The sequence below is a fragment of the Rhinolophus sinicus genome, linkage group LG03, assembly GCF_036562045.2.
Source record: "Rhinolophus sinicus isolate RSC01 linkage group LG03, ASM3656204v1, whole genome shotgun sequence".
Classification (NCBI taxonomy): domain Eukaryota; kingdom Metazoa; phylum Chordata; class Mammalia; order Chiroptera; family Rhinolophidae; genus Rhinolophus; species Rhinolophus sinicus.
Window position 1 is genome coordinate 83,746,356 of NC_133753.1, and position 23,087 is coordinate 83,769,442.

General features: G+C 31.3%; 1 protein-coding gene across 15 annotated transcripts in view; it reads left to right on the forward strand.

Moving 5' to 3' along the window:
• Positions 1-23,087, forward strand: part of MIPOL1 (mirror-image polydactyly 1) — a 251,042-nt gene that overhangs the window by 52,347 nt on the left and 175,608 nt on the right. For all 15 annotated transcript variants that reach the window (XM_019749153.2, XM_074328162.1, XM_074328165.1 and 12 more), the window contains 3 exons: positions 8,894-9,107; positions 10,652-10,787; positions 12,075-12,180. In XM_019749153.2, coding sequence (XP_019604712.2) covers positions 8,894-9,107; positions 10,652-10,787; positions 12,075-12,180 — 456 coding nt within the window. The remainder of the gene's footprint in view (positions 1-8,893; positions 9,108-10,651; positions 10,788-12,074; positions 12,181-23,087) is intronic.

A 23,087-nucleotide genomic window follows, 5' to 3' on the forward strand; every position in this document is an offset into this window, starting at 1 on the left:
GTAGAGACGAGCATCAGAGACTTCCTCTGCATGTTTAATAGGCCATTTGCTCTCCAAGACGTTCTGTATTGGTCCTTTATTACTTTTTTCTTTTTTTAAAGTCTCTACCCCTCCACCAAATCATTTGAAATAAATGCATTATTAAATTAAAACAAAAAAATTTGCTTTTTATTTTGTCTCAGGTATTTAATGCTTTTTTTAAATGTTAAAAATATTCTAGAAAGAAGCTGATGTTGCTATAGTATAACTAATATGACATTAGTGTAGTAGTTACAGTTGATTAAGTTGATTAGTAAAATGAGAGTCTCTACCTTTTCTTTTATGCATTTGTTTTTTTTCCTAGAGAAGTGAATGGTAAATTTGAGTAAAACACATAATTTGCATAGAAAGTTATGTAATGATGCCATATAGAGTATAATGATTTCCTAAAACCTTATATTTAAAGTAACCTGAATTACAATGAGAGATAAACAGAATATTTACCCATTCCTTATGAGCTGCTGCTGATATGTAAATTTATTCTTCTACTTTGCACAAATATACTTTTGAGCTACTGCTTAAACACTTTGAGGTCCTTAGTCAAACAGTTTTAATGATACCTCCAATATTGTGAAAGTGTGACATTTGATGAATGTCTCATATAGTTTTGATATCTGGGCACATGTCAACAACAAAAAAATTGAACATTGGTTTGTCATACAACACCTAGATAATTTATAATTTTACTGTTTATATCCATCTTGACATTTTTTATCTGACAAAGGCAGGTTTCATTTGGAATCTTAATCTGAGATTTATTTGGTGGATCTGGAAATCATAGCTAGGGTTCCCACAGGAAATGGTCCATCTACCAACAGATTAAATGGCAGTCCTGCAGTTGTTAGGGGAGCTCTGCATTTAACACACATGCATACTCATTCAGTCAGCACTGTGGAGAAAAATTAAAGTAGTAACCCAGGTTTAGGAACAATGTAGCTAAAAAGTCCCATATTTGCTGAATGACAAAGGGTTATATAGCAGCATTTCATTTTATTATTCGTGCTTGAATTTCTTGTTTGCTCTGTTGAGTCTGCTGACGAATACTAATAAATGCCTGCAACAATCCAGACGAGAGATGCCTGGCAACAAAGCTATGCGGTGGACCTCCCTGATCTTCTCCAGTTCACAACCTGACCTTTTGAAAAATTGGCTGGGCTAAGCTGCAGAATTTGGGTGTAATGGTTATTGTTAACTCCAGCTTTAGGATTTATTAATTTGTGTGATCAAGACTTACCTATACTTCAAAGTTTCAAAAGACCAAACACAATCATCCATCCATTAGAACTAACATTGTGTTTCAGTGATTTCCACTTAGTATCTGACTGGTGATTCTTCTATTTTGTTTTCCAAATCTAAAAATGCTCTTAAGAAAAAAGAAAGGCACATATAAAGAAAATCTGTTTCTTTCTCTTCACACTTGTTATTAGAAAAGTTGCCTTCTATACATGATTTATGAAATTGTTGAATTCATGGACAATTGGTATGTGTTCAGACTTAATTAAAATATATAGTTATGAAACCTATTTTACTTGAAGTTGTAAAAATTTAAGATTTACCTAGTTCATATTTTTAACTACTTTATGTAAATTATTCTTCTAATAAGAAAAATTAAGAAAGGCTAAAAATATTAGGAATATATAGAAAGTAGCCAAATAGTTCATATTACTGGGGGTTAAAAAAGAATAAACATTGCCATTATGTTAGTTAATCAAACTGTAGGATAGTTTTCACAATCATTTCAGCCTAAGTAATATTTATAATGGGTTAAATAGGGTGATAGAAGTTTTACAAAGCTTTAATTTATGTGATATGTTCATAAATTAAGTAGGTAGTCTAAGCTTAAGGAGATTACACTATTGTACTTGTTCATGGCTTTCATATAGTGAAGAAGGTTAAAATTTAGAAGCTGAAACATTACGATAGAATTTAGTTCTTACACAGAAATCTGACCTTTTCCCCAATAGAATGAATATTGACATGTTCATGATTATTTCAGACTTGATGAAACAAACAAAGACTTTTAAAAATTTGGTGTGGTGCCACCACTTTAAATAACTTTTTTATAATAAAACAAGTCACCAAATTCAGGTAATTTCAATGACTAACCATTAGAGAACTTGAAACATAGTATACTAAGACTATGTCTTAATCTGAATTGTCTTAATCAAAATAAACCTCACCATTTATTTTGGCATGTTTATCAGAAATACAACCACATATAGTGGAATGTAAAGGATATAGTTTATTTTGAATGTCCAACCCTCGTATCCAAATAACTAAATTATGTGATATTGACAGGTTTCATGATTTTCCAGCCTTATAAACCTTTATAAAACCTTACCGCGGTATATTATAGCTACATCCAGCCTCTCTTCCCCATATGTTTTTTACTTCCCCTCAATATTATATAATATACCTTATTAGAACTACTTGCTTTCAACCTGGTAGCTGATGGATCTTTTCCTAATGTCAGGATTTTAAGTTTTGAAGTCCTATTATTTCTGTATTTTATTAGTTTGATAATCTAATACAAACTTTATTAAACCATTATGTATTTGTTACAGTTTTGGCCTTGTTAAGTATTTTCTCTTTATTGTATGTTTTTCACTGAATGAGATAGCATTTTATTTTTCATGTCCATGTGTTCTGATATTTTAATAAATTGTTTTCTTATTATGTCTGATTTATTCTTATTCTATTGCAACAAGAAAATACTTTGCTTTTAGCAAAACAAGTTTTCTCAGCTAGTAATAGCTAACGTTTATTGAGTATGTATTCTGTGCTGACACTTTTCTAAGAGACTATTATATAACTTAAATAATTTAATCCTCATAACAACCTTTTGTGGTAGATGCTATTAATGGTGTATTTTCTATTGATAGGGAAGTTGATAAGAGGTTAAGTAATTTGTTAAAATTCTGGTAGAGCCAGAATTCAAAAGCTTGAAGTCTGTCTTCAGAGCCCATGCACTGTGTTTCTGCTTGGAAGATCTAAATACACCAGTGTTCCAGTTGGAAGGTCTATGCTTTGCTCTTTTACACACGTATATTAGGTGGGACCGCTGTGATATAGCAGATGTTTTTGATGTCTTTTTCTTTTATGTTTTGCAAATGTGTAAAACTAACACTTCTTTCCACAAAAAAAGGAAACAAATATTTAGTAAAGGAAATAAATAGTATTTGTACACACATACAGATAAATAGATAACCTACATTTAACTTACTTAAGGAATTGGTAGCAGTTATTAGGAACTACTAACTGACATTATTGTTCTGATTATGTTGAAATGAATATTTATTTAGAAAAATCCTTAACCATTGAGAAAAAGTAAACATCTTTTTTTGAAAATGTGGAACTACTGTAGCCATTTTATCATCACATCAAATTTTCACACCTATTTAAAAGCAAAAAATATGTTATATCGTTTTGATATTCTTACATAATGTGGGGATAGACAATATACAAAAGAAACAACCAATAAACATGAGATTTTCTTTATATTTATGAAATCAGATGCTACAGTATAAATAATAACCTTTCAAAAAAAAAAGTTTAAGGAAGTGGTGACTGATTGTGTTAGCAAGTGTCAGGGAGCACTTTTCCAAATTCCCTCCTTTATGGTTCATTTTAGATATAAATTTCCCTGCGTAGCACCTGCATCAAAAGGAACAAGAGATCCATTTATTTGAATGTACTTGCCTATAATACTTCTATTCGCCTTTCTCTTTTCTGACGGTAGCTCTCAGGTAGCTGGGATGTTGCTATTCTGAGTAACCTCAGTAGGATCCCTAGAGACAATTCTAGCTCAACCACTCTGAAGAAACAGCTCTGTAAACAGTATTGACCTCCCTGGGGACCATCAAATCCATTTACACAGATACCAGTTGTCACAAACTATTTACAAAGCCAGACAGAACAGAATTTCCCAGCCCCTAAGAATCCCTATTTGATTCTAGCCACCTCCTCACTTATGTATACTAGTTGTGAATAACAGTTATTTTTTGGCTGTGAGTCATGATTTCTTGGATAGCATCAATTCAACTGAGTATAGTATACATTAATGTGTAATTGTCTGGAGAGTTGAACTCAAAGGGGATCCTAAAACTTTCTTTCCTAAGATAGAAAGTGGTATGATACTGTTAATTTTCTAGAGTAAGGAACTGAGAATTTAATAACAACATTAGCGGTAAGATAGTTGGCAATACTGAAACTTCCAGAGGTAAAGAGAGAGTTTGTTAGCTCATGAAAATGGTCCATTGGAAATAGCATGAAAGTCACTGGAGAGATACAGCATATATAATGCAGCCAGCCTACGCGTATATATTAAGTATTAAGATTCAAAAAAAAAAATCTTGACGATATCCACCTACTTTGCCTAGGTGAATAAACTGTCCTTAACAATAGCTATCGGTGCATTTGAGGAATGATTACGTAGTAGTAGTCTTCCATAGCATCATTTTCAATGGTCGCAGGATAAGTTTATGGAAGTGGTAACATTAGATAATAATAGCAAAAATTGGCAAATATATTTGGTTTGAAGTATCAAATTTCTACGTCCAAATGATAGTGTGCCCCCAGAAAAGCAAATAAATAAAGGGATTGATAGTCATAAAAAATGTCCTGTTGCCTAACTTTGAGGCAAGAAAGACATAGATTTATGAAGAAATTGAAAATTTATTCTCTTAAGTCCGTATGAAGAAATGAATTTAAATAGTAATAATGATGAAACGGATGACATTGATTAAACACTGAAGCAAATTACTAAAGAAGGTTATAGAGTTTCTATTTAAAACCTTATGATGAGAGAGGAATCAATAGAATAATTTGTTTTAAGCCTTCATCTATCTGCCTAGAGAAAAGAGTTTGCATCAGAAGTGAAATTATGTTCTTTAAAAAATTTGTCTTACCTAATTGACTAGTGTGCAAAATAGACCCGTAACTTTACTTTTTGTTGCATTTTGTTGATTTATATATTTCTATTTCTGTATATAATTCTTTTTCAAGTGATGAGCAATACAAATAGCACTACTAAAAGCTTTTAATGTTATGGCTTCATCCCATTAGCACTTCATAAAGATCTTTCTTCTGGGACGTAAAGTTTAGGGAAAATAATTGATGACTGAATTAGAGTCACCAAGTGCTATTTTCTTGGTTGGAGTAGGTACTAACTCAGAAATTGAATTTAAGAATAGGCTAAAAAAAATGCAAGATGCAATATGATAAAACAGTATCTTAAAATCTGACTTGTGAAAGTCAAAGTGCATCATGCCTACAGCTTACTTTCAAATGTTTCAGAAAAATTGTGTATGTGTAGGTAGGTAGGCAGGTAGGTAGGTAGGTAGGTAGGCAGGCAGGCAGGTAGGCAGATAAATAGAGAAAGAGAATGAATAATAAAGCAAGTGTGGTAAAATGTTAACATTTGGAGAATTTGCATGAAGGGTATATAGGAATTCTTTGTACTGTTATTGCAACTTTTTATAAGACTGAAATTAATTCAAAATAAAATGGTAAAAAGAAATGACTATTATCTATATTCAGTTCTTGTCACCTTTCTCATCTGTCTGTGTCTTTAGCATGTTTCTATACAGTTCATGAAGGCTTTTGCATTTGGCTCTCATTTCTCCTTTCCATTTTTTGCCATTTTTCTGGATGACTTCATTGTCTTCAAAATTGACCCTTTTTTACCCTAATTCCTTGATTTCCTCCTCTCCGAGTACCTTTCACCATCAATCTGTTTCATCATCTCATTCCCAGGTGAACCACATCCTGGACTTTGTTTTGACATCTTAACTCGTTTTAGAAATTTTCACCCCCTGCCTATAACATCTTGTCATTTCAATACAAGGAATGACTTGGTGTTTTTCCTAAAGTTATTCCTCCCCTGTGCCCATGCCTGTTCTTCCTCTTCTCTTCTTCTCACAATCAGTCAACTTTTTCTTTACTTCACCTAACTCAAACCCTTTGGCAGCTATTACTTTGCAGGTTCCTACTTGTTCTTGTCTGGAGCAAATGCCTGTGTGAAATCTTCCCAGAGTTGCCAGTTGAGCGTCAGTATATGTAGCATATTTTGTACGTGGTCGCCATAGTCCTAGCAGAGTTCTTATCACATTGTATTCAAGTCATTAGATCAGTTTGCCGTCCTCGCTGTACTATAGAGTCCTAAGGGGAGAGTCTGTTTATTACTTGTCTTAATTTTCCTAGTACTTATCACAGACATGTCACACTGTAGGTTTTCCATGAATTATTAAAAGTAATGAGTAAATAAGTTAATTAAATGGGTTGAACTTTCTACACGAATGGTTGAATTCTAATATAGGAAAATGCAATATGGCAGAGTGGAAGAGCCTTGAGATCATTCAGAGGATTTAAACAATATTTGCTATAAAAATAGTTGGTTAAAAAAAAGGCAGACAGAAAGAAAACTTTTATACATCAGCCTTGTTTACTCTAAAGTGAAATTAAAATCTCGGTAGAAAAGTATCGATAGTCTGATTTGCAGAGCAGGCCCCAGATAGCTGATAAACAGTTACAGTTAGGAATCTAAAATACAGAGCAAGATTAGAAACATTGAGAATTAACCAGAGCCAAAGCTAAACACAGTACAGGTTTCTTCAAAAATATTAAACATTTAGAATTGAAATCTAGAAGTGCGTTAGGACTTGTTGAATTCATTTTGATAATACTAGAAGGGGTTTTTAATTCCTGTGATCTAGGAGGGATCAGCAAAGAGTCCTCTTGTTGGGAAGCGCCCACCTCTTCTCTGAGTTTGGAGATGATAGCGCAGTCACAGGTGAAAAGACAGTGATCTCCCAAGAAATCAACGAATCACAAAATTTGACATTAGGTAAGCTGAAGAAAAAAGAGAGTTATAAATATAGTAAGCAGATAGCAACAATAGCTATCAAGGATGGGGTAAACACTGGAAGGTTAGAAATACAAAAACTGAAAGGAGAACGAGGCTAAACTAGACCTAGAAACGGGTAAAAAAAAAAACTAAAATGTGGATGAGTTTGGTCTCAACAGGTCAAAGAGTCAAGATTTAAGATTCTGAAGCAGTTAGTGTAGTGTTGTTATAGACAATGGGGGCTATTTATTGCTGGCAGTGCTCCATGCCTCATCCTTTTACTTTGTGATGGTTCTTTGTACCTCATAAACTGGAGAATCGTATAGGCCCTAATAGTTAAGTTACTTCTGATATGTCCCTGGGGACAATTTTTGTTATTTGGTATTGCTTCCAGTAACTTTATCATTTTCTTTCATTTGAATTACTTATAATGTTCTGTGTTAGTGTTAGAAAGCATGGATTGTTTATGATACAGTGGTATTCCTTAGTGTCTATTTGTAAACTTCTCATTCAGATTTGAGGGTTTCCATTCTACCAATACCAGCGTAATCTAGAAAAGTAGCATGATGAACATTTAAAGCAAACCAAGTAAGCATTTTGAGATGTCAAGATGCAACCTAAATAATCTGAAGAAACCTAAAATCATTAAATTTTAAATCAAAACAGGATATAATGTTGAAATTTCGTAGACATCTTACAGTATGTAATGATGATAGTACATTTCTTCCAGTTCTCTCAAGATGAAATCCAGGGTAATTTACTAACAATGGTTTCTGATCTAGTGTCAGCCACCAATAAGCTACATCTAGGACTTGGAGTTTATAACTGATTATACCTAATTTCAGCATACATATAAGCAAAAAAAAAAAAAATAGCTCCTTAAAGAATGAATACTTCGTGAGCGGTACCATATTTATAAGTGCCCCATTTTGTTTTTATTCTGAAACTACTCACTTGTGCCTCAAAATGATTTTAAGTTTGGCAGGTTGGAGAAAGCATAATCAACAAGCAGGTATGATTCACCTGCTTTTTAAAATTCAAAATTATTTCTGCTGGAAATAATAAAATAATAGTTACAATCAGTGATTGTGCCTGTTGATCTGATTTATCTGGTCAGTGAAAATTTGTTTTGTGCAATTGTGTGTGTGTGTGTGTGTGTATCATTTTTCTCTCAAAAAATCAGATATGCACAATTCCTTTGAAATAGCTATTATTTACTAGTTGCAGTTTAAAATAATTTTATGAGCTAGCCAGGCATTGCAAAGTAGGTTCTCTAATATGTAATACATATCTTATAAAATGGAAGTTAAAAAGAACTCATGTTCATTTTATAATATTATGATGATTACAAAAATAATAGCTAACATGTATTGATGTGCAAGACACTAGGCCTGGTATTTTGCATGTATTATTAATTCAGTTAAGCCTCACAACAACTCAGGTAAGTGTTATTATGTTCCTATTTTGAAAACAAGAAACTGAAGCATGGATGGGTTAAGTTACTTGCCCAGAGTTGTGCACTTGGTAAAGCTGGAATCTGACCCAGGCACTCTGATACCATAGTTCTATGCAGAGTATCACCTCATTAACTTATTACAGCCTATTTTTCAAAATTTAGGGAGAAAAAAACTAATCTAAAAATAATACCTCTAAATCAGTGTTTCTCAGCTTTGATTTTAGGCTGGAGTCACCCAATCGCTCTCAGACATTTTGATTTAATTAATATAAGATGTGGTCTGGGCTGTTGGATTTCTAGACACTCCTCAGGTTATTCCAACCTGCAGCCAAGGTTTAAACCACTGCCCTGAATGCCCACTCACTGTGAGAATGGAAATACTAATGGCAGAACTACACTGTACATGCTTATCTGATTACAATAGGAGTAAGACTAGAAGTGCATGTTTAAAGCTATAAAATAATCCACAAAAATATTCATTTGAGTGATTCAGTATGTAGTTATGGTGGTACAACATAATCATGTGTTTTGTATTGTTTTAAATACATATATAGCCCATAGTTATCTTGAACAGGAGACTACAGAGAGAAATAAAAGTACACACCCAGATGAGCAACTGACTGTGGATTCTAAGGGAAGCATGGATCAGAAAGCCAATGAATTAGTTAATGAAGCCGCATATGAGGACACGGAACCGCCAGGGCAGAGATCAAGGAATTTTCCTTATCCGGGTGATAAGACATCTTACTGCACTACTGAAAAATCAAAGTGAGTGCTGGTAGCCTTAGATTTAGAAAGTAAGAATTGTGAGATCTCTTCCTCCCTCTATCCCTCCCTCCCTCCATTCTCCCTTCTTTTTCGTGTGACCTAAATTTGAGACATCATTAACTTATTATGGAATCTACCAGAGTTTTCTACTGTTTCCATTACGTCAATATGATGTGTCTAGATCACTAAGTGAAAAAAGCACAAGATGAGTTTGAATAAAAACCATGAGGTATTATTCCTTCTTGTTGAATATTATTTTCTGTGACATTTCATTATGGATTGGGAAGTAACTCTTGAGTTGATATAATAGGGTATTATTCATCAGAGCCCAAAACTGGCAACTCCAAGACAAAATAAGCCAAAGATGTGTTTGGGTTTTGGTTGGCATTTAAATGAATCTGAATGCTTTTAGAAGAGCCTTGTACATTCCCCTTTGCCTGCCTTATTAATTTACATTCTGCAGTTTTTCCCCATTTACCTTACCTACCTGTCCCATAAAGCGATTTGAATTTGTGACACCTGTGACTTTTACCTGTGGGATTAAGGTACTTTGATAATTAGTCATGTATTATGAGAATACTACTAAATTGCAAAAATTTCGATGACTAATATATTTTCAACCCAGACAAAATATTATAGAGTATATTTTAATAGGTTTGCATAGGAATATGTATTTCTATTTACTTAAAAATTCTTCAGTAGATTTATTCATATGTTCCTACCTCTCAGCACTATTCTTGCTAAAGTACATATTGGAGTACACTTTGGGGGAATAGGGGTAGGGATGAATGAAGAGGTGATAACATTTTATAACCATGTGGGAAAATAGAGATTCGGTGAAAGCCAGAGTATGAGATATCTGGTATAATTGCAACAGAAGGTATGCATGGTAGGTAGAGCTCCATTTACTGTCCCAGGCCTCACTGCTTAATTTCTTCTTAGAGACTCTAAGTTTTAGCTCTGAGTACAAATATAATGACTTCAAAAAAAGAGCTGATCTCCTTTGCCTTCCCTTCCTTTATACTACTTGCTAATAAGTTGATACTCTTAAATAGCATGCAAAATACAAAAAAATAAAATAAATTTGCTTACCCTTAAATGTTACAAGAAAAGGTTTTCATTTTTAATGTTTTGAATTTAATAATGAAAATAAATTCTGTCAACCAAATTGAAAAAAGTTATGATTATTACCATATTCAAAAGTGAGAACTGTCTCTAATCCTGACCAACAGGACCAATTAAATTAATATTCACAGCCCCTAAAACCTGAATTCTTTGAGTACTCTGAACTATGAGTCTCTATAGACATTACTAAATGCTTTCCGCTGTTAGCTCTCAGTTGATTAGCACATCTGTGAAAGTGATATATGTATTTTTATCCATAAGATTTTCTAAACAGTGCATAATCAGAGAAATCTAAAATTAAGTAACTATATATTATTGTTAAGATTAAATTTGTCTTAACCATTTGAAGAGCAAAGTTTGTAGATCCTGTGTAGTTGAAATCGTATGTGTATATTGTTTAATAGTTTCCTTTATTACAGCATGATGGAACATACAAATAATGATTTGCATTATGAATGTATGATTCCGTGTCAAGTTACTTCAGACTTCACTGAAGAGAAGACTATAGCATTTCTTCAAACAGAATTGGACAATCTCAGAGCAAGCAATAAAAAGGTACAACAGAAGATCAGGCAATTGTACACTATGGTTTTAGCTATTGACCTTCTAAATTGCTTTGTTGTCCATCATTAATTCAGTTTTATTGTGTACTTTAGTCTTTTCACAGTAGCTTTATGTTGTTGCCTACCATGCCAGCAGGGTATGATTGAGTTGAGATTTGGCTATGAAAAGCACCTTCTTTGGTTTCCTGCCTTTGCTGGCCTGTGATATCACTTCCTTTTTTCATAAATCTGTGGTACCTTAAAAAAATATATTCATTCAAGTTTTACTGTGGTAAAACTTTAAGTATTATGGAGGATGAGAAATTTAATGCACTGGGTTTCATGTTGCTTTCTTTTTTTATTATTAGTATTTGTATTTCACCTCAATAATATATGTAATTGAACTTGAAAGTAGCAAGGCTTGGCAATATTGTCATTTACCTGGTATTATCTTATACTGCTGCATTTTGTCCAACCCAACTTACGTTGTGTTTTATCTTTTCTATTTTTCTAGTTTCATTCCTTTGAGCATTAAATAATGTTATTTAATAATGTTCATTTGTTGTACCTTCTTTTTTTATAACCTCTACATACTTTTCTGATTTTAATATTCTTGTTGTTTCACCTAATCAAACTGAAGCATGATGTTAGGAATCTGGAGCATGCCTGATAGAAAAACAACATAAATGACAAAAGCCGAGTTAGAAATTTAAAAAACAAACAAACAAACAAAAAACCATTTGGAGGGAATCTGTATGAGAGCAAGAGATAGTTTCTGTACTTTCATTTACCAGTTACTTATTACATGCCAATTATGAATCAGGTGCCAGTGCCATTTAAATTAAATATGATGGGATGGCACTCTCAAAGGAGATTTGTTTCAGATATTAAGATTATCTTAATTTTGTTTCAAAAATATTAGAATTACTAGGAGAAGCTGTAAAGCTGTGCTTCCTTACTTTTTTTAGGACTTTTGCTTTAAGACAATAGAATGGATCAGATTGCTTTTTGCAATAGTCATTTTTAATAATTATGTTGTTCCTCTTTAATTTGTCTAGCTACAATATGATTCTCTATCATAATTGTTTTATAATTTCTATGTCGTTAAAAGTATTAATTTATAAAACATCTTAAAACCTTAAATATTGTGAGTTGTTTTTTTTCTTGGAGTTATGTGTTTAGACAGGTAAATGTAACTTGATTTATTTTTAGGAAAAAACCAAAATTTTACTTTGGGATTAATTATATTTGTGCAAGAAATTTATAAGATAAGAATCTTTTTTTTTTAAATGTGTTTAAGCTTCGAGAAAAACTGACTAAAGAAGATAAAGAGCAGAGAAAACTAAAGCTTAAGCTGGAACTCCAAGAGAAAGCAGCAGAAGCTCAAATTGCTGAAAAGACCGCAGGTATGGTAGATAAGTATTAATATATGGCCTTAAGAAATATACACAAGGTTATTATATTTTACGGCTTTGTGAATACTAACATACAAGCTTATTTGCCAAAGGAGGGGAGGCTATTTTTTTTTTGGCCTCTTAGAAAATAGGTAGCTTTAACATCCTGGTACTGGTATTAGTGAGAGCTTTACCTGTATTCATACTGATTTGGGCATTAAATGCATTGTTAACACCATGTCAATCCAATCACAAAAAGGTTGTTTGTTTTGTTGGAAGGGCCTGAACAAACACGGGGAAATAATGATTACCAGTGCCTCTACCTTTCAACCAGCAGTTCAAATACCACTTATTGTTTTAGCTCAATGAGAGGAAATACTTCTCCTTTGTATGAAAATAGTCATATATTCATTACCAGTGAAAACCTACATTTGATTTAAAAATCTGTTTTGTGCAATTAATAAGTTTTTATCTGATGAAGTGGATGATGAAGATAATGTTTTCTCTGAGACTGAAGTGAAAGGTTACCAAAGTTTAAGATTACAAATGACTGCCTTAAGTATGCTTTGGAATCTATCTTTATTCACAGATTCTTTGCAAGGAGAAATTTTTTTTAATACATCTGTGACACGTTACAGAAATGATCAACTAATTAATTCTCAGTATGTATGTATCAGATGACTCATGCATACATACATATATACATACATATATACACACACATATGTATGTCACTGTGACTCTTCTTCGTACTATTTTAGTGTGTTAAGAGAAATTTCATAGAATAATAGAAATTAACATTCAGAGGCATTTTAGAGATTACTTTTTTTAACAATTTTATATTTTTAGAATGATTTTGGTGATAATTGTATTTTGTTATTATTTTGAAATTATAATTATGCTTTATGAGCCACTTAACCTTGGGTGCATATATGAAAGAATTCTGGTATTTTCTGTCAGACATTAATAGATATAGCCTGTCTTCCAAATATTACTGTGCAAAGTAGAACTAAATATCACTGTGAAAATATAACCAAAGTAACTGTAAACAAACACTCCAGCTACATACCAGATAGTTGCTTTTCTGTTAATGTTAAAATACTATGAATTTGGAGAGGGAGGGGGCTTTTGTGTGGAAATATGAGAGGAATACAAATTCAAATATAAATTTAGAACAATTTGAAAGTCTCTTGGCTTTGAATATACGGAGTGTGATCAAACAATATGACTGTTTAAATGAAACAATTCATTACTGTAAAAGACACATTGCTATTAATCCCTCTCAGAATACCCCCCCCCCTTGCTTAGGGCACACTTTTCCCATTGTTCTTGCCACTTTCTGAAACAATTCTGGAAGTCCTCTTTCGTGAATGTCTTTAGTTGCGCTGTTGTGGCTGCCTCAATGTCCTGAATTGTTTCAAAACGTTTACCTTTCATGGTCATTTTGACTTTTGGGGAAGAACCAGAAGTTGCATGGTGCCAGATCCAGTGAATAAGGTGGATGAGGACATACCATAATGTTTTTGTTTGACAGAAGTTGCCGTACAGAAGCGATGTGTGACAGGGAGTCTTTCTGTTGCGATCAACAAATACAGTGAATGCTGCTGCCGAGTGCCATCCAATGTAAAGGCAGGATCTTCAATATGGGAAACAGGGCATTGAACCTTAGTAACAGTATGTGACAAATTTCATCTTGTTCAGTGTAGTCAGTCGGGTGTGGACTACAGCTGAGATAAGGTATGTTTGAAAGTGTGCCATAAACCATTCTCCATCATGACAATGCTCCATGTCACACATCGCTTCTGGTATATGGCAATTTCTGTCAAATAAAACATTACGGTGTGTCCTCATTCACTTTATTCACCGTATCTGGCACAGTGTGACTTCTGGTTCATCCCCAAAGTCAAAATGATTCAGGACATCCAGGCAACGATGACAGCGCAACTAAAGACATTCACAAAAGAAGACTTTCAGAACTGCTTCAGAAAGTGGCAAGAACGATGGGTAAATATGTCCAAAGCAAGGGGAGTATTTTGTGGGGGATTAATGGCAATGTGTCTTTTACTGTAATACTTTTTTTTTTATTTAAACATTCACTGTATTGTTTGATCACACCTTGTACATGCTAATTGCTAGCAAGGTATTTCAAGAATTATATTTGTTTTAAGTTGTTTGCATCATATATTTGTTTTAAGTTGTGTGTGTCTTACAGAAGTTAATTTAATAAGATTTAGGCCATTGTGACTTACTAAAAATCATGAATGAATGTCTGCATAGCTCATTTATCTCTTGGAAAGGAAAACTCATTAAGCAATGTTATTTACTCTTTAAATTTTTGTATAATAGAGCTAATCCTAAACTTCAAATATTTATTTATTGGTATATATTTAAGGGTTCCCTTTGACTAAGCTATGAATCATGCATACATAGAATGAAAAGACTGCTTTTGATTCTTGTTAATCAAATATTTCTCATTAATGGTAAAATATTATTTAAATAAATGTTAATGTTTGGAGCATGATTAGTATGTTTTTATAGCCTCCTAAACTGATGAAGTTAATGGTGCTTTTAGAGTTTATCTGGATAAAGCAATGTAGTTAAAAATATGTCCAATCACATAGTTACAAAAATGACACAAAATGAGAATCCCTTAAAGTCTTTTTAAAGTATAAATTTTTAGAATGTATTTTTACTTTTTAATGTTTCAGTTCTATTTTATTAAAAAAAGATTAAAGATATTTTACTTGTGACATTAGAATTACCGTAGCAAGAATTATTGTAATATGTGAAAATAAAATACTGAATTGCTTAAGTCCATTGGTTTGAAACCACAAGAAATTTGTTAACCAACACTTGGTAGACTCACAGACTTTTTCATGTTTTCTCATTATACATACAGTCTTAAATAGTTTATCTTTTAACTGATCAATAGTAAGTGCATTCAAAAAGCAAAACAACTATGCCATTAAACAGAGAAGGGAATATTATAGGACTATGAATACATGTGATAAATGTTTTATTTAGTGTCATGTGACAGGACAAATATCCATATAAGCATCGATGTTTGTTTCTGTCACTGCTCATTTTTATATTGGAATAAAAAGTGTATTTGGTAAAGTATATTACAAATATGCACACATATTTAAGTATTATAATGTACTTAAGCAAAATATAAATGTTTAAAGTCAAGATACTTCACATTTTAAAAAAATGCAAAAACATCCTGAACTACACACTGGAAATTGCAAATAGTATATAAAATTATGTCTACAGATTTTCAAATAAAATGTTAATTAAAATATGAAGTACTCAAGGAAATATGAGCTGTTTCCTTCCAATATATACAATATAAAGATTTATGTATAAGGATATTCATATCAGTATTAAAATCAGTATTAAGAGAATTAAAATCAGTTGAATGATATGCTTATTATTCAGTTGGTTAAATAAATTAAGGGAATGGTTAAATAAATTGAGGCACATTTATATTGTGAGACATCGTGCAATAATTAAAACTGTTTCTGAAGAACATTTGATGATATAAGAAAATATCCATGATAATTTTAAATAAAAGAAGTAGGGGGAGAACTGTGATATAATTTTGTTTTAAAATATACATGTAATATATATATATATTACATGTATATTATATAAAACGAGGCTAATTTTGGTAGTATTAATGAATGTGTTAATGTTAAATCACAGCTTTGACTTAATACAAATTGTGTGCTTCTGGGCAAGTTACATATTAGCTTTTCCAGATTTACTTTCTCCCATGTAAGATGTGAATATTAACTAATTTGCCAGATTATTTTAAGGATTAGAAATAATATATAAAAGCACCTAGTATATAACTGGCACTTAGTAAATTGTAGCTAATATTATTTGAATATTTTTATCTTTATGAAATTCTTAAACCTTTGATTATGTCAAAAGTCTTGAGATTTTGTTCTGTTTAGCTTTTAATTAAAATTAATGGTTTGCTATTAATAGATTTTAAAAAGGAAATAAACAGGAAAGTGAAAGAAAAAAACTGGAAACAAAGGATTAGATGATCAGAAAAAATACTGTTAAGGTATATGTATTTATTGTTACTAGTGCTTTTTTTTTAAAATGTGAACCTAAAAATAAAAGAATAGGATACAAAGGATTTGGACTTTAAGATATACCTATGATGAACCTTCATGTAAACTGTTACAATAGCATGAAGCCTGTTTCTTTTGCCTCCCTTATGGTTTTTACATGATGTGAATACTATCATTGTAATATGATCTCAGGAGAGTTTAAAACTGAGTTGTATCCTTTATTGTGATAAAATCTCAAATAGTTGAGACCCTTTTTCTTTTCCCTCCTTTTTTGACATCACCATCACCATCGATACTGTTTTTATTAGGCACCTTATAGGAACTGTGCTAATGTCTGTAAAATTCAAACAAGAAGTATTTATTGAGAGCCCCTTATGTACTAGGCACTGACTGTATGTACATCAGCAAATAGACAGATTTGGGATTTCAAGCATTTTTTTTTTTTTTTTTTTGTCTGCAGTCTCTTCTCACATATATGCATAATACACCATTGTAGTAGGTAGTGGTTAAATTGCTCAGACTCTGAATTCAGACCTTTGTTCTAATCTTTTTACCACTTACCTTGTGTAAGTGATAGCTTCACTAAGCTTTGGCTAAAACCTACTTTATAGGTTGCTGTGACATTTAAGTGAGGTAATATTTTTGAAGTGCTTAACTCATAGAAAGCATTCAGTAAATGGTCATTATAATAAGATTATGATGTCACCGCCTTGTTTTCTCAAGACTTCTTGATCTAGTAAGGGCATATTCAAAGTGTACTTACTAATGTAAATAACTAGTTGTTTATATATGGTTTGTTTCAGAAAGTATTGATACGTATTTATTTTTAAAAAGTAGATTAAAAGTATTTTTATTTTATTTAATCTCCCGCAGTTTTCCTTAATTTTCAGATTTAATCTTATTTAGAAAGTTTGAAAGTATGAAAATGATTTTTTTAAATACCTACCAAAATGAAAATAAGAGAAAAATATGTAATAAATAGGTCTTTACTTAACAAAAGCTGAAATGACCAGCTCATTCCCTTTTTATAAACATTGGAAAAAGTGTATCTCATAATAGCTGTTTAGGACTTTTTACTATGTTTTAATTCATTAAATTATATATATGAATAATATTATTTGAAAATTATGAGCATATATGACCTTTGAATGCTAGAGGATGTTGTAGAGAAACACAGCAGACACATTTATTCTTTGTTCTTTAGGTAAGTATCTCTTCTCATCTAAATAAAATGATTAAACCACAAACTCTTCAAAATTAGTTTTACTTAAATTGAATTTGATAGTGACAGAGGATATTATGTGGCCTGATTTGCATCCACTAATTCTCTCTTAGGTCCGTAATGTGGTTATAACTTTTAAAAATTACTTGTTCAATTAAACCTTTCATTTTTCCTGAACAGTCTTAGTGGGCATTGTCTAGTGTTTAATGTCTCTTAATTTTTATTCCTCTATTACATTTACAGTATACAGATGATGTTTAAATTTTGCAGAGTATTTAAATAGTTTTTATAAGTTATTTTTGTGATATTTAAAATATTCATTTCTTTAAAAACCTTATTTTCTTTTCTTAAATGCTCACTTTAGAGTCTCTGCTTTATATGTTAGTTATTTTTCTTTCTTGCATGTCATCCATTAAAGATTAGCTGTGGAAGGTTGGAGCATGGAGAGATTATGAATGACAGAACAACTCCTGTAGAATAATAATCAGTTTTTAGTATTTAATGCTGTTTGACTTTTGCAGACACATTTCTTATTAACCTTTGGTACAAAGAGAAATCCAGGTTCCTGATATCTCATGGAGAAGATGAATTTGAGATCCTCTTCCAATTAAACTGAAATAAGGCCAATATTGGGTTTTAGCCAAAAGAACTCCTTAGTTCCTAAGTCCTGTGTTTATAAACCTATCTATCTATCTATCTATCTATCTATCTATCTATCTATCTATCTATCTATCTATCATCTATCTATCTATCTATCTATCTATCTATCTATCTATCTATCTATCTGTCTGCCTACCTATATCTTAGTTACATTTTACGTATAATTCAGTTGTTACATAATTTCTGTAGTTTACTGTACTGATTCTGCAAGCATTTAACCTGCTTTTTCTTTTAAACATGGATTCTTTTCTACACAGCCAAATTTAGACTATTTTATAAATTAAAGCAATGTTGTCAAGCTTTTTAACATTACAGAGAATGTTAATTTGTTTTTGGTAGGGAGAAGAGGAGTTTAATTATGATCGTCAAAAGCATCAGAACATAGAATCCCTGAAATTTACAGTTTAAGTTTTTGTGTTCAGGTTAACATGTAAAGGTTAAAAGTATAAATAGATAACCTACCATTATAGTAAATATATAAGACACTCCAACTGATTAACATGGAAAAATAAAAATGGTTGTGTTCTAGAAAATGTTTATATTGATCTCTTATAAAAAATTATTTGTTTCCTATCCCATGTATCAGATGATGTTGACCACCTAATGCTTAAGAAGAAGAATGAGTTAGTTATATATATCAGAATATAGAATGTAACATAATACTTACTTTTAAGAAGTAATGCACATTGGAATCCCATTTTTCTGTGCATATAATGGGCATTAATAAAATGTGATAACCTTTAATATAACACTTAAATGCCTTGAGTATTAAATTAAAATGAAGCATTACATCTATATCTATACCTATATGTTTTAATTTAGAAGGAAAAAGGATTTTAAGACTATGATCAGTGATTTCAGATAAAAAGGCCCATCTCTGTGAAATACATACTTAGAAATACTGATAGGAAGAGGTTGATTATAGTATCATCTTTGGCTACAGAATCTCATGGGTATGAATCAGGGTTAATTACAATGCGTGCCAGGTCAAATAATGCTTGAGAGTAGATTATGGCCAGTGTTGTAACCATTCTCCCTAGAAAAGTTTGTATTTTTCTGGAGAAAACAAAATAAACGTTCAGTAAACAGAGAAACCATTATACATAACAATAACCAACAATTAGAAATATTTTATTACGTTAGCATACTATTGAGTTTAGCATGAGATTAAGCATTTGAAAGCATCAAGTAATTATGGTATTTAAAACATAAAGATAACAAAATTTTTCAGAAATGATTCTTAAGACTTTTTTCATATATTTAATTAATTCTAAAGAGGACATGCTTTTGGAAAAAGTTTAGGTAGCAGGTATAATTCAGAGAATTTTCATATTAGTATCTATTAAAATTTAAAGTAGACATTCTGTACATAAAATAAGTTAAATATCTCAAAATTATATTTCAAAAGTGCATAAAATAATACAAATTTTAAAATTTCAGGAATAAGCTTATTTCTTTCACAGTAAAAATTCCAGCTCTAATGTCAGATATAGTAACTGTTTGAATGTAAATAGCATAGTTTTAGAAAGTGTTCCTATATAGTCTTTGAGTTATCTGTATAAATGTATGTAATAATTGAGGGTTTTGCAAAAATTCTTGTTTTATAATTTGGCTCCGTAAACTTATTTTGTATTATTTTCTGATTAATCTTGAGCAATTTCTACAATATTGGTAAATACAGCAAGTCCTTGAATATCGTTTTGTTATAACATTGATGAGATGCCATAGGAACTTAACTTTGGTATATCTCAATTAGCCTGTGGTAAAATTGGTGTCCTTACATGCATCCTTCGTTTTGCTTAAAGCCACAGAACCTATCAATGATGTTAAGTAAGGACTTACAAATTTATAGCAACTTTACAGGGGGAAAATTTAAAGCATATATTAAGGGCATAAATGCTGACTTTTAATGTAGTAGTCATACTTCTAGTAACTTTCTAAGTAATTAGCTAAGTATATACATAAAGATTTGTGTGTGGATGTTCACTACGTTGTTGTTTATGTACTGAATAATTGGGAACAGTGTGATCTCTAATATTTGGAGCATCTTAGTTCAGTCAGATATGGCATGTCCAAATGACAAAATTCCATTCACTATTTTATATTTTTGAAGAATATAAGAATATATTCTGGTTATTTTAAATATATGCAGACTGTTACAAAACTATGTAAAATATTTGTCTACATATGCTTACAAATGAGCCTGTGTTACTTTTTAATCAGTAAAAGTTATTTACATATAAAATGTTGAACATTTAGAAAAACATTACAGTCTCTTCTGTAAAAGAAGCTCTGACATAATAAGCTAAATTCAGCATGGTAAATGCAAAAAGTGAAAGCATCAAACTGCTTAGAGTAGGTTGGTTAATTTTCTACTGGTGTGGGGCATTTGCCATCTGTGTTTAAATTCCTAATAACCAATTTATACAGAGAGAAATTACAAATTTTAATTAAAAGACATAGTGTAATGTTCGTGGTTCTGGAGTATTTATGTGGTGGTTTCATAAAACTATATTTGCAAGGAATTCATTTAAAGTAATGTAAAGCAATAATAGTAGATATTCAGACACTCTGATATTCTGTTGTATGTAGCAAAGACCTGTCTTTTACAAAGCCATTATCTATGTTTATTTGTTGCTTAGAATTTTAGAATGTGATTTGTGATCAGTGATTAGTGTATGTGTTTCAAATTCAAATCCTAATGGTTTCTTTTTCCCTCTCTTTATGTTCCGCCTTTTCTATTTACATAACTACATTGAGGATGTTAACAAATGGATTCTATTTCCTGGGAAATATCTATCCTCCAAATTATGTTATTTAGAGAATCATGATCCAGTGTTTAAACTAGAATGTTTTCCAATCTACTGTCTCACTTCTACTGTATTTTAAAAGTAGTTTGAGAAGTGTAGAGTACGGTTTGTCAATAGACTTGGGTTCTACTAAGAAAATATGTACTCTATCTTGACTCAATAAACTCATACTTAGTACGTTCGGCTTCTTCATATTTACTCTTGCCCATATTAGAAAACAATTAGCTTACTAAACAAATCTGAGTATTTGATGGGGGCGGGGTATGATCCTCTCTGAATCTTTTTTGAATTTGACTAGGAATTATAGGATATTTGATAACCATGTTTGAAAATGGAGATATCCAAATATTATTGTAAACACCCAATGATTTGTTTTACCTACAATATAAGTATTTTACTTGGTTGGCTTACATAGTAGCTAATAATATTTGTTAATGTAATTTAACTGCTGTGAACCTTTACTGAACAAATATTGAAATTTATTCAAGTCAAAGAAAGAGAATCTCTAATGACTTTTGTTAAAGCTTCTATTTAATAGTTAAGAAGAAAAGTTTGTATGACATACGAGATGCAATTAACAGTAGATTTTACATTTAATAAAAAGAAAGAAGCATGCGTATTTGCTTTATTCATTCCATCATAATTTGCATTAGAGCTGTGGGTGTTTAATGAGCAAATTCCAACTAAAATGCTATATTGACTTTCTAGTGAACTTTGTAATAGTCATCTACCTTGGAAAAGCTCAGTGTTTACAATTAGGTTTTCTTTACTAAAAATGTTTGAGAGTTGCATATTGATCCTTTAAAAGTACTAAATTCTAGAAATAATCATGTTTTTCATAATCAAATTTTACATGAAACCTAATAGGTGTTAAAAATTATCATTCAGTAATACTTTCATGTTGGAAAAATTTGTTAGCCTTTATAAGATGTATAATGAGATTTTGTGTGTGTGTGTCTTACGGCATTTTAGATTTTAACCTTAGAATACTCAGAAGATACTATCCTTTAAATACACACATTATTTACATCTTTAGAGTTGTTATAGCATTATAGAGGAAAAAACAATGTTTTCTCTTGATCACACAGGACCAAATAAGCTCTCGGTGTAAAATAGTTAGCTTTAAACATTGAGATATCTAGACTTATTATTAAAAGCCCTTAATATTGCTAGCCTTACCTCTTTCACCAAACATTATTATATTTAAAGTGGAACACAGCTTACATTAAATGTCACTTTATAAAGATTTTATCACACTTTACACGAGTGATAGGAATCCTATTGGCATTTAAGATTTAGTAATTAGTATTTTAACCTTTCCATATGCCAGAATATTTCAGGGAAATACGATATACATGTTAATCTGTACTTAGATCACTGTTTATCATCATTTTGTCCATCCTATCTGACTTACAAATCAGAAGTGTTTTAAATGTAAAAATTTAAAAATATCTTAAAATGTTACCTTTTGTACAAACTGTTATGTCATGGTAACATTCAGTATACAATATATAATGGGTTCTGAATAATTTTTCTTTAGTCCCTGTTTATAATTTTTGCATGCCAATGAAAAAGGCTAACAAGTAAAGAATTTGAATAATATTTTTTTTACGTACATAAGTGGTCCAAATTAATCAAAATTACAATTTTTGATATGTCTAGAAATGAAACCAAACTATGAGTCTGTGGGTTGAGGGTGGTGACAGCAGTGGCCTTATGAAGCTAATGTTTGTTGGGCATCCAGTTTGTTCGACCAAGAGCTTTTTTATATTATCTCATTTAATTTTTCCCTCACAACCATAAATGATGGTATTAGATCCATTTTATACACCTGAACTGTGACCATAAGAATTTTAAAAATACGCTCTATACAAAAACAACTTGCCTATTTAGTGTGATAACACCTTGGAGCTGAATCAAAGTGCATGTTTTTCCTAATACACCATATTGTTTTCTCTAAGCTGTGATGAGTACCCTACCTTAAAAGAGATTATATGCAATTAGAAGAGGAAAATAAAACTCATTATTGTGTACTGCATTTTGGGCAGAAGGTTCTTTCAAAATAGCATGATGTTTCACAGATTCAAGCAACCATGGATTGAAAATGTTCAAACAAAAAAAATTACCAGAAAGTTTCAAAAA